Source organism: Nannospalax galili, unplaced genomic scaffold (genome assembly GCF_000622305.1).
Source record: "Nannospalax galili isolate Female #2095 unplaced genomic scaffold, S.galili_v1.0 scaffold505, whole genome shotgun sequence".
NCBI classification, from domain to species: domain Eukaryota; kingdom Metazoa; phylum Chordata; class Mammalia; order Rodentia; family Spalacidae; genus Nannospalax; species Nannospalax galili.
In genome coordinates this window covers 3,431-16,720 of record NW_008352327.1, presented here as the reverse complement: position 1 = coordinate 16,720, position 13,290 = coordinate 3,431, and the positions used below count along the sequence as shown (strand labels likewise).

At 35.5% G+C, this 13,290-nt stretch overlaps 1 protein-coding gene and 1 non-coding gene across 2 annotated transcripts in view; both read left to right on the top strand.

The window, feature by feature from the left end:
• Slmap (sarcolemma associated protein) overlaps positions 1 to 11,353 on the top strand; it is a gene marked incomplete at its 3' end in the record, with an annotated part of 92,077 nt that extends 80,724 nt beyond the window's left edge. The window contains exons 4-9 of the mRNA XM_008849301.2: positions 1,929 to 1,965; positions 3,958 to 4,020; positions 7,300 to 7,395; positions 7,682 to 7,753; positions 9,391 to 9,531; positions 11,216 to 11,353. Coding sequence (XP_008847523.1) covers positions 1,929 to 1,965; positions 3,958 to 4,020; positions 7,300 to 7,395; positions 7,682 to 7,753; positions 9,391 to 9,531; positions 11,216 to 11,353 — 547 coding nt within the window. The remainder of the gene's footprint in view (positions 1 to 1,928; positions 1,966 to 3,957; positions 4,021 to 7,299; positions 7,396 to 7,681; positions 7,754 to 9,390; positions 9,532 to 11,215) is intronic.
• Positions 11,354 to 12,581: 1,228 nt separating this feature from the next.
• Positions 12,582 to 12,686, top strand: LOC115067024. The gene has a single exon (XR_003846466.1). It is a non-coding gene; the product is annotated as a U6 spliceosomal RNA (small nuclear RNA).
• Positions 12,687 to 13,290: the final 604 nt, after the last annotated feature.

The following is a 13,290-nucleotide window of genomic DNA, read 5'->3' as shown; positions in this document are numbered from 1 at the left end:
CTTCTAGTTTTTATATACACATGGAGCTTTTCAACAACTCAAACAAAATACGCCTATATTCAAGGTAGTTTTTGTAAAAACGTAGATATTATTTGTAGAATATGTTGTTTGGCTTTTTTAACCTTTTATTTTTAACTAGATCGCATGAGGACAGAAGAGAAATCTAAGAAAACTAGATTTCAAAAAACTATTTATTTCTATTTAGGCTTTGTGAGTTAATTTCTCTATACATGCAATGGTTACCTGCAGAAAAAGGGATACACACAAAAATGGTTCTCTGTGGGTGCTGGGATTGGATAATTTTATTTCTTTTACTTTACACATTTTCTGTAATCAATATATATTTCTTACACAGTCAAAAATTAACTTGGGACTGGAGAGATGGCTCAGTGGTTAAAAGCACTAGCTGCTCTTACAGAGGACCTGGGTTCAATTCATAGCACCCACATGACTGCTAACAACTGTTTGTAGCTTGAGTTCTAGGGGATCTTACATCTTATACTCTCTTCTTACCTCTGTGGGCATTGCATAACACAGGTGCACTCACATACATGCAGACAATATACTCATATATATAACATAAAAATAATAAAATATTAGAAAATTAACTTATATCTAAAATATCTTTTAGGTTTATGGAGTAAAGAAGACTATTTGTAGTTAAATATAACTTAAAAAACCTTCACTAGGTTCTAAGTTTGTCAGGCCTTGTGATAGGCTCTGGGAATGAAAAGGTGAATTTTTCATAATTCTTGAGACACAGACATGTAATCAAACAAGTATAATAAAGATTTATACAGGATCAGTGAAGTCTACAGAATATCATGGTGTGCAGAAGGAAGGTACTTAGCACTCTGTTTTATATGCCTTACCAGATCAGTTTCCTTTCCTAGCAGCTTACACATGCTTTATCAATTGAACCTGGGAACTTTACCCAAACAACCTTCAAATTGGACTTCACTAGAATGCCTTCTAAGATTTGAAGTGTATGGCTCTCTACACTATACACTATAACCTTGCTTATAGAGGATGCTCTCTACCTACCCTAAAGACATATAGAGCATCTAGAGGGCTTTGTAAAATAGGGACTCTGGCTTCCTTAGCTGTACAATTCTCATAGTAGAAGTAGTGATCAGCTGGTTACTATGCCAAGGCATTGTTTTAAGCTCATTATTATTAGCAACACATTGAATACTTGAAACAACCCTATATGATTGGTTTTATAATTATTTCCACTTTATGGCAAGGAAGCTGAGGCCCATCTTATTATTTTGCCTTTTAGCTGGAAGTAGAACCCAAATTTGATCTAGTTGGTATGGTTTCTGAGCCTTGTGCCTCTTCTTTTGCAAATTCTTTTATTAGGCCCAAAAGGAAATCAGTCAATTAATGCTCTCCATTTAATGCTATGTTTTATATACTGAGTACAGTTTTATCTACACATCTCAGCTTTCAGTTAGTTTCTGAGGTGAAGAACAGTTGCTGCTATTTGACCAGCTGAAGTTGTTCATCACTGAACACCTTTCCAAATTATAATCTTTCTTTCCTTCCAATTGAGCTTTCTTTTAAAACAACTTCCAATATAGATCCGTTTACTCTTTAAAGAACTTCATTTGTACATCACAGAATTAAAAATACTTGATTTAAAGGGTGATTTTATGTACAGAAATGTTAAAAACAAGAATTTTTCCACAGTCCCGAGTAACTAGTGGGTCTCAAAGGATACTTAATACATTTGGATTTGAATTTAAGAAAAACATTGATGTGTTTGAGAATGTTGCATATTTATGAAGGATTGAGAGTAATTCTCATTCCTTTATTATATATGGGCAAGTGCATCAATGTTGTGACTTCAGACATTCTGGTTCTCTAGTTCCCTATTTCCTTTCTTGTCAGGAAATTAGATAAAAATTCTAAATTTTACTTTTCAGTGTCATCCATGCTCCATTACCAAGTCCTGTTGACAAAGTAAGTTGCAAATGATTATTTTTTCCAAACTTTTAAATATTGTTACTTTGAAGTGTTTATATTTAATATGCTTTACCTAGAAACTTGCTTCTTTTTTGTAACAAAATATACAGAGTAGATAGAGCTGTATAGTTAATACGGTCTTCTGATCCTCAGTATCTGGAGGATTTGTGATGGAAGTTTCCTTGGGGAAAGGTTTTGTTGCTTAAGAAAAGTATTGAATGAGTAGACTAGATATACCTGTTTTTGTGCCTAGCCAAAGGTAAGGCATGTTAAAATTACTCTTTATTTTGAGGTGCACTTCTCCTAGACAGTTTATAAAGCTTCCTACCTAAAATTCACTCAGTATTTATTTAACTATACAGCAAAGTAGCACAGAAATATGAACTTTCAGAAATTGTTCTCTTTTGGTCTTTGAATGTAAGTTGTAACACGAGCTGATTAAAATCTACTGTAACTGATTGTTAGAATATTTTTCTTATTTTTTTCTTTATTCTTGGAAGTAATGGTACAATAAAAGCATAGGCATCATTGCTAAATAACAGACAAACACAAAATGACTCCAAAGCAAAACACTATGTCCTGTCACTATTTAACATTAATATGGATCTGGGGACTTCATTCTGTTTTGTTTTGTTTTTTTTGAGGCAGGGTCTCACTTGGCCCAGGGTGGCCAAGAACTCACGGTGTAGTAAAGGATGCTGTAGACCTTTTGCTCCTCTTACTTGCCTCCCAAGTGTTGGGATTACAGGTGTATATCACCATGCTTGACTGGATATTGTTTTTTCAGTGCAATAACTAAAATATTAGAAAAACTATTTTGCACTTTTTTTTCCCTTTCATTTAGGTGAAGAATGAAATGCCTACTTCAAATTGAAATTGTTTTGGTGATTCTTATTTTAGAATTATGAGTGGTTTTTCAATAACTTTGGTAATGCCTAAAATTATTTTAGAAGTAAATGGATTTTACTAATTTAGAACTTCAAAAAATAATGCCAGTTCTGTTTTTTAGTGAAAATATTGGTAAAAATAAGTTTTCTGAGCTTAATAAGGAATGATTCTGTAACATCATGAATAAATTGGCAGGGTGTAGTGGCACACACCTGTATTTCTAGCACTCAGAAGACTGAGGTAGAAGGATTACTGTGAGTTCAAAGCCAGCCTAGGCTATATAGTACCAGACTAGGTAGGGCTATATAGCAAGACCCTGTCTCAAAAAATGAAAACAAACAAAGGATATATACATATAGAGCTTATTAGTATTCAGGATGCAGGCGGATATTAAAACAACTTGTTAAGTGGCTTTATTCTTTTCTTTTTTTTTGGTTTGGGTTTTTGTTGTTGTTTTGTTTTATTTTATTTTTTAAAAGAAGCATTTCATTACAGCTTTATCATACTCAATAACAATTTCCAGACAAAGATAGATCTCTTTCAAAAGTGGCTATAAAAGTTTTAGGTTCATTTTCTTTTTCTAATGACATGCTTCTGTAGCTGATAGCCTTGAAAAGCCCTAATAGAAGTGAATTCTAATCTTTTTGGTTCTAAGCAGTTAGGCTAATTTGTAGTTTTAAAATATCATTATTTTCTGTCTTTTTCCTATAATTTTACCTATCATAATAAAATAAATCAAAATTATTCTCATTGTCTCTGGCCAATGAACAGAATGTTAGTGTCTCTTTCTTTTTTTAGATTAAAATATTTATCTGTATATTTAGGAAAATAGATATTTCATGAAATTGACTTATCTTAAAATGTCTTTAAAATGATTTTTTAATTGCATTTTTATTTATTTTTTATGTGTGCTCACATGTGCATATGGAGGCCAGAAGATAACTTACAGCATTTGGCTCTTTCCTTCCACCATGTGGATCCTAGGGATTGAACTGAGATCGTCAGGCTTGGCAGCAGGCACCTTACTCACTGAGCCATCTTTCTGGTCCCTTTTTAAGTATAGTGTTTTATGATTATTGATCTGTGTCATTTGATTTCTAGGTTGCTGCTAACACTCCAAGTATGTACTCTCAGGAACTATTCCAACTTTCTCAGAATCTACAGGTAAAAGTAAATCTTGAGAATTCTTAGTCTTTAAAAGTAGAATTAAATAACTTAGATTTAATTTTTCCAATTTTCAAATATGGGGTAAAATATTAACTGGATACAAGTACACAAGAAATACCCTTTAAAAAATAACTAAGGATTAAAATGGATCTCATGAATCAAAAAAGTCAGGATTGCCAAGTCTAGAGAAGACAAGTTTATGTGCAAGAGAAACTTTTTTCTTCTATTATGAGGAGGTTCCAAAATAATTCTTTATCCATAGATGACTTTTAAATAAAATTAAACCTGGAGCTATTTTGGTTGTCTGATAGTAGTATATAATTATATACACTTATTTTATGCCATACTCTATTCTAGCACTTTACCTATATTATTAATTTATCGAATCTGTAGAACAATCTTATAATGTAGATATTTCATTCCTCTTTTTCCACATGGAGTAACCAAGGGACAGGGATATTCAGAAATTTAAAAATATCACACACCTTGTATGTGATAAAACTAAGATTTGCTTCTAGTCTGAGTTTAGAGTGGCTTGACAGTCAGACCTCAGAGTCTCTGTTGAACTGTGCTCATGGATCCAAAGCACAGAGCAATACTTAGAATGGCTTCCCGAAGCACTTAATTCCATGTTTTTTGTGTTTTTTTTTTATTTTTTATTTCATGTTTAAAGAGCCATATGGCTTTCTAAAAGGAAGAAAGTGCTGTTTTTTTCTTGATTTTTGTGGCCAGGATTATGGTTTTGGGGGGCTGACTATAATGAGAGTATAGTTAAAAAAACAAAACAAAAAAAAAAAAAACTTGGGCCAGGCGTGGTGGCGCCCACCTTTAGTCCCAGCACTTGGGAGGCAGAGGCAGGCGGCTCTCTGTGAGTTCAAGGCCAGCCTGGTCTACATAGTGAATTCCAGGACAGCTGGGGCTACAGGGAGACCCTGTCTCAAAAAGACCAAAAAAAAAAAAAAAACCTTTATTGAATTAGGAATTTAGAGATTGAAGTTTTCATCTTGATTCTTCTGTTCAACTAATTCTATGACTTTGGGTGAAGAATTTTACTTATACAGGCTTTTAGTTGCATTCTGCTTAAAACTGTAGAATCACAACAGTGACCATGGGTCCTTATGTTAGTTTATAGGAATCAATCACTGAGGGAAGTTCTATTCCTGTTAAGGCATGCACTTCCGTGATAAAGTACAGAAAATAGCCAACACATTGCTGGGCGTGGTGGCGCACGCCTTTAATCCCAGCACTCTGAAGGCAGAGGCAGGCAGATCTCTGTGAGTTCAAGGCCAGCCTGGCCTACATAGTGAGTCCCAGAACAGCTGGAGCCTTTATCTTTACAGAAAAAAAAAAAAAAAAAAAAAAAAAAAAAAAAAAAAAAGGAAAAGAACGTACACATTAATTATATCTTATTTTTCACCAAGCATGATGTCCTGCTGTACAGAAGACAATTTTGTGCAATTGCACATCCGCAGACTACTAGAGCGTGGGATGTAGGTAGACATTCACTAGATTTGGTCCCTGGCTTTAGCTTCTGATCTCCAAAAAAGTTATTAAAAATCTTTGAACCTCATTTTTCTCACCTAGAAAATTGCTAAAGCAGTAGCACCCACTTCACTTCATGAAGGATTTACGAATTAACATATGCAAAGCACTTAGAACAGTTTGTGCAACATGAAACTTGAGACGTAGATGTCAGGAGTCATTTGCCCTTCGATGGGAAAACACATCAGTTGTTGTAGATCTCTTTACAAGGTGGAAAAAAACTTCGAGATTAATTGTTTGTACTTTATTTTTCATGTGATGTTGATCTAGGTTAAATGATAGACCTATGTGACTATTTATCATCATGAACTGTGACTCCCGTGCATTAATTCTCATTCTTTCCAACTTGTGTAATTGCTTTTCTTTTTTTAACTTTTTGAAAGAAATTATACCACCTATTCTTTTTCTTCTGGCATATATCTTTACTGAATTGCTAAAATTCTAATATAAATTGTCAACCCTTTGAAAAAAAGTTGGAATAGATGCATTTCATGTCTTAGGACTAAAAAGTCCATTCCCAGAAATACTACATTTGTTGGAATTTGATCCAGAATTAAGACACTAATGGACTGGAGTTTTTAAAAAGGCGAAATGATAACATCTAGGGGAGGTAGATTCTAAAGGTGGGGTTGGCTGGTCGTTTTGTTTATCAGTTATTTCCTGCATAATAGGAATGTTTTAGGAGCTTAAAATAAAATGTGGTAAGTAGCTTTTTTAATGTGGGGGTCTCAAGTAATAGGATTGTTATTAGATTCCTCAGTCTGTATTTTTAAGAATTATATTAAAGCATAGTACTTCTGAGTCTACATTAGGCCAGATTTCCCCAAGTCATTGTTTATCAAGGATATGGAGAACAGTAAATTAATGCTTCAAACCTTAAGTGCTATATTTGAAACAACGCTTCTGTTGAGGTGCCAAAAGGTAGTAAGTATGCTTTGGGTATTGACAGGAATTAAAGAAGATGCCAAAGCCATAGCTAAGTGCCGTGAGCATTTCACCTTCACACTGTGTGAAGGGGATGCTATTAACAGATATCAAATGTTAACAAGTCACTAGGGATTAGGCTTTGCTCTTCAGTGTTTTTTACTGTATCATATTCCTTTGACCTCTTAATCACATATTAATAATAACCAGCGGGCTCTTATTTTTTGAATATTCATTACTGCTAAGTGACATGCAGTCAGAGAGAGACTCAGAATATCTGAAGATGCCCTAGGCTGTGAGAGTAGTCTCTTTTTAAATACACATGCATATATTTAAATGTTTTAAAAAGGAAAGATTGAAAGCTAGACATCATATTGTAGAGTGATTATAAAGTATCTCTGATGCTGACTACATTAGTTTTCCTTAGTTTGGAATACATTTGTTGTAAAATATATACATATTTTATATACATATGAGTATGTTTGTATATGTATATGAAATACAAAATGAAACGTCTGTCACTTTCTAATCTACATTTTGAATAAAGCGAAAACAGAAACAAGTACCTTGTTTTCCATTTGGAAAAAGTTAGAGCTAGAATACCTATAACAGCAATACTTATAGCCCAGGAGATAAGGCTAAAATAATGTGACCTGCATGAATTTTAAGGAATTATCAAAGTCATAATACTTTCAAATACATCAAGGGAAATGTAATATGAGAATATGTTCAAATTGCGCTGACAGTTAATTACTCTTCAAAGAAACTGTGCTGAGTTCATTAGAATCTCTTTATAATTTGTAATGTTAGGAGGCCTTACATCGGGAACAGATGTTGGAACAGAAGCTAGCCACACTTCAGCGGCTACTAGCCATCACCCAAGAGGCTTCAGATACCAGTTGGCAGGTATTCCGTTTGCCTTTATATTCAAGAAGTGTTTAACAGTTTGTGTGTACGTGTGTGTGTGTGTGTGTGTGTGTGTGTGTGTGTGTGTTGAATGAACTAAAACTAAAAATTTGTAGCAAACAAAGGTAAAGTTATTTCCCAACTAAAGAACAAATGGTGAAGACAGCATTTTACAGTAGATTTTGGTTGACTGTCTAATTTTCTTTACTTTGTTGGCAATATAGTCTGTTTGATATACATGCAAGTTACTCTGGAATTTTATTTATCTTTACTTTTTCTTCCACAGGCTTTAATAGATGAAGATAGACTCTTATCACGGTTAGAAGTTATGGGAAACCAATTACAGGCATGCTCCAAAGTAGGTATTTAATTTTAAGTACAGAAGGAAGGATACAGTGTTGTTTTTTGGGGGGGGGGAGGCGTGTTTTTGGTCTTTTTGAGAAAGGGTCTCCCTGTAGCCCCACCTGACCTGGAACTCACTATGTAGACCAGTCTGGCCTTGAACTCACGGAGATCCCCCTGCCTCTGCCTCCCCAGTGCTGGGATTAAAGGCATGTGCCACCACGCCCAGCCGTGGATGCAGTGTTTTATGTAGCTTCATTTATTTGTCATTTTGAGTGTATCTAAGGCACATAATGTCACAATTTTTAAGAATCTTTAATAATGAAAAATTTCAAACATACCTGTTAAGTAGGAACTGTGTAGTGCACACCCACATTGAATTCTAATTCCCTTGTTCTTTTGCTATTGATAGTTATTGAAAAAACTGGATCATTGCAATTTTCCTCAGTCTGTACTATTACTGTAACAGTTTTCTGGCCCGTTCTCATAGTCTATAAAGGTTGAGGGATTTGGTCTGGTTTAGGTTCCATGGTGTCTGTTTGCTTTGTTTTTGTTTTTTGTTTTTTTGTTTTCTTTGCCAACAGCACATTGTTGATGATATTGTTCTTTAACCAAAAGACAACATAAAGGCTCTAGTGGTCTTCTTAAGATTTTACCAATCATGAATGATTCTTATTCATTATTTCATGATTTCATTAAAGATTATAAAATTTGATGTGACCCTACAATTCATTCATTTTTTTAACTTGATTACTTCTACAAAGAGAATTTTTCCCTCATGAACCATTTCCTTACTCTGAAGTACAATTTCTACAGGAAAAGCCAAATAAGTGGTTTTCTCCCCTTATTTACCAGATAAAAAAGTAATGAAATTAGTTCCTTTTCATCTACTAGGGAATGACAATGAAGTATTTTTTTCTCTCACTTAGATTTAAACGTATTTGGTGTGTTTAATCTATTGTAGTTGTTTTCTTTGTTGATGATCAAATTGTTCTGGGTTTGGTGTGAGTGAACCTTTTCAGGTTTACTGTTTGTTCGTTTTTTTTTTTTAACAGGGTCTCCCTGTAGCTCCAACTGGCCTGGGGCTCACTATGTAGACTAGGCTGGCCTTGAACTCACAGAGATCCCCCTGCCTCTGCCTCCCAAGTGCTGGGACTACAGGCATGCACCACCACGCCCAGCTAGGTTTACTGTTTAACCTTGATGGTTTCTTGCGATCACACTGGCCAGGGTATCCCATTTGTACATTTCTTGTTCCAGACATGGAGTCTGCTTTTTTCCCCATGGTGCTCTCATTCTGTCTTAACTGTTTTAAAATGTTTGGTGCTTTTGATGGCAATGAGTTTTGCTCACAAATGTAAGTATGATGGCTTCCTTGGAATATGGACAGATACTAATATATCTGTCTTATATATTTGAGATAAATTGTCTTTGACTTTTTTTTCCTGTTGGAATTAGTATAATCTGTGAAGTCATAATTTACTGATACTATTTTGAAATGCAGATTCAATTAGTATGGAGCCAACATGATTTGTGTTTGGAGGTCCCTTAACAGAATTTAGAGAGCATCATAATGTGCTTATTTCTTTTAAAGGGGAAGAGCTTTTCAAAGAAAAGTCACTGAGCTATAATTATAACTATCTTTTATTTTAGAATCAAACAGAAGATAGTTTACGGAAAGAATTCATAGCATTACAGGAAGATAAACACAACTATGAGACCACAGCCAAAGAGTCCCTGAGGCGGGTTCTTCAGGAGAAAATTGAAGTGGTTAGAAAACTTTCAGAAGTTGAGGTATTTCATTTAAAAAAATACTAATACTAAGTAGTAGTATGATTTTTAAAGTGTATTTTAGATATTCCAGAGCACTTTAAACTTGGGTTTGTGTAGCTAGAAAATATATTCTGTCTGTCAGATAGGAAGAAGCTGCTTTCATTGGCAGGAATTCTCAACATAATCATATGCATTCTGGAGCTTTTGGTCCCAAGTTATTGACCGAGAAATAACAAGAGTCACCTGAGAATCTTTATGTTTTCACTCTGTGATAAGTGTGAGGGGTTTTATTTATTGATTGATTTACTTATTTATTGATGAACTTTTAAAAATACTTCATTTGTTATTTTTATCTTATTTGTATGAGTGTATTGCCTGCATGTGCCTAAGTATACCCGTGTTGTGCTGTGCCCACTGAGTTCAGAAGATGGCATTGGATCCCCTGGAACTGGAGTTACTGATGGTTGTTAGCCACCATGTGGGTGCTGGGAACCGAATCAGGGTCCTCTGCAAGAGCAGCCAGTGCTCTTAACTGTAAGCCATCTCTCCAGGCCCCTATTTGTTTATTGTTTTGACACAGGGTCTCACTATGTAAATCTGACTGGCAGGGCTTGAACTCACAGATACCCACCTGCTTCTATCTGAGTGCTGGGGTTAAAGGTATTACTACACCTGATGGGAATTGATTTTTTTTGTCATAAAATTTTGCTTTTGTTTTAGTTGAGGATGGTCAGTGTAAATGAGGACTTTCCTACTTTACTTATCCTCCAGAGAGTAAAACTATCTTTTGTGCTTTGGAAGTTCAAAGGCAAAAATCTCCAAGGTCCTTCTAGGTTCTAGAAGCAATCAAAATTCTTGGGACTGGGGGTTAGCTCAGTGTTAGAACATGTGCTTAGCATGTGTGAAGCCCATGTTTTAGTTCCTAGGACAGAGAAAAGGAAGAAGAAAAACTCACTTTGCTTAAAAACAAAACATGTCCCCAGTGCATACTATGGTTCATTCCTTTGAACAACTGCAAGATTAACACAGAAATTGTATCATTGGATTTTACAGTGCTTGTCCTAAATTAAGTTGTAAACATACCCTACCAGGATAGTTTGTATTATGGCCTTATCCTGTAGTATGTGATTTATGTGATTCATTGTTGATTGATTAATTTGACACCCAAGTAGAGTTATAAGCTGTCTTCCTATTTTCATATTAGATTAATTGTTATATGGTAATTAAACAAAGAATTCTTGGCTTAGAGATGAGTGAGTGTATTGGGAGTTCTTGGAAGTCTGAGGCAGGAGAATCACAAATTTTAGGCCAGTGTGGACAATACAGTGAATTCAAAGCCATTGTGAACTACATAGTCCTGTTTCAAAAACAAATGAAAAAGGAACTGTAGGCCTTAAAATATTTTCAAGACTAAAGGTCATAGCTGTTGACCTTTTTAAGTGTAAATAATAGGTAGAGTCTCCTTGCCCCATCCTTCAACATTTAAAAAAAAAAAAATCTTAATTGTGTGTTGTGTTTTAGTATATATGAATCTGAAGTAAACTGAAATCGCTTTGTTTTTTTAACCCAGCTTTATGCAAAATCTAGGGCACATATTGATGCAGAATTTCCCAGAGAGTTACAATTTTTACAAGCCGATTTTATAATGAATTTTAAGTAACAAGTATCCATTTATTCTAATATTGCCTGTGAACCTGAATTGCAGCGCAGTCTGAGTAATACTGAAGATGAATGTACCCACCTGAAAGAAATGAATGAGCGGACTCAGGAAGAACTAAGAGAATTGGCCAATAAATATAATGGAGCAGTTAATGAAATTAAAGATTTATCTGATAAATTAAAGGTATGTATTTAATCTACCTGAAAGTATGTTGAACTAACAATCTCTAATTTGCTAGACAGCTTAAAAGTTTATGTATCATTTAATAGTTGTTGATATAAAATTTGATAAAATGGAAAAGTTGAAACTGATAGTGAAATAGAGTATTGTAGTCTATTTATCCCACCCACTACTACTGTACAAAATGTATTGCCTGTAAATTGCTGAATTCCTCTGGATGGAAATGTAGTCAGTGCTTCACAATAGGTATTTTTAAGTGCTGGCTTCAGCAGCACATAGACTAAAATTGGAATGATACAGAAAAGAAGAGGCATCTTTTATTGTGCAACTGGAAGTAGATGAGAGTCAACAAAACCTGGGCCAGCAAGATGGCTTAGTGGGTAAAAGCACTTGCCACAAGCCTGAAGACCCAAGTTTGGTCCCTGGAGCCCATGGTGGAAGGAGAGAACTGATTCCCTAAAGTTGTTCTCTAACTTCTATTTAAAGAAAATGAACAAACCCTGACATTCTAATGCTTTTTAAAACCTGAAACTGCTTGTTTTAATTCCATTTCAAAGTTAGGGCCCAGATATTTAGTGGAGCAGCAAACCTAAAGGAAGCTTGGAATAATCTGCTTGACCCTCAGCCTCAAGGATGCTGCTGATTCTGTTGTACCTGCCATTTTCTGTGCCTGTGGGATTAGGTCTAGTTGGTTCTTTTAAAATCTTGTAACTGAATTAATGAAAACCTATCTCAATACACTTCAAATCCTGGTTGAGTCATGAAACTAGAAAAGGGATCAAGAGAAGGAAGAAAGTGATTGTGGGAGGGTGGGAGGTGGGTAATGGACTACATATGCCATGAAAGCAGAAGGGGGCAGTTGGGGAAGAGAAAAAGAACCAACCAGAGGGGTCAGGAATCACTTGGGAGGGCAGTCCAGATGAGGACAAATTAAAGCAATGTATAGTGACACATATGTATGAGACAGTGAAACGATTACTTTGTATATTAACTTAAAAGTTAATTAAAACAAGCCAGGTATGGTGGTGTATACCTTTAATCCCAGCAGCTGGGAGGCAGAGGCAGATGGATCTTTGTGAGATCAAGCCAGTCTGGTCTACATAGAGAGTTCCAGGTCAGCTGGAGCCTTAGGCAACCCTGTTTCAAAAAACAAAAAAAAAAGAAAAAGAAAAATGATCATGGATTGAGTGCCTACAAGAAAGGAAGGTCTTGTTAAAAAAATTCCTTTTGAGTGCTCGCTTCAGCAGCACATATACTAAAATTGGAACGATACAGAGAAGATTAGCATGGCCTGTGCAAGGATGACAAGCAAATTCGTGAAGCATTACATATATTTTCCAACCCACCTCCTCAGTGCAGTCCCCAGGAGCCCTTGGGACCACTTCCTGCCCCCATCTTCCTTTGCATCTCTGGGTGGCATGGCCACCAGCTGCCCTAGACCAGCATCTTTCCTGGGCCCGATTCCCAGGCCAGTCTAACCCCCAAATTCCTGAGGCCAAAATCTTTCCTGGAGGGATCCAGATCTTAGGAGAAAGCCCAAGAGCATCTGATCCTCATCTGACTCGGGCCTCTGTGGAAACTCCTGAAGACAGAAGCAATCTGGCCACTCCAATATAAAATCAAAAGAGAGAACCGGAAGCTTAGAGAAACCAGCTTTTCATGCCCAAAAAGTAAACCACAAAGACACAGTTCATAAAAAGAAGCAGACCTAAACTTGAAGGCTTGAGTCTCACAAGAATCAGAAACTACAAAAGAAATTCACATGTCAAAACCACAGAGGAAAAATAATAACATGAAAAACCAAAATAACATATCCCCACCAAATACCAATAGTACTCTAAAGGAGTACAATGAGAACCCCCTAGAGATAATGCAGGACATGGAACTCAAAAGAACAGTTATAAACATGATGAAAGAATTCAGTGAAATAAAGAACATAC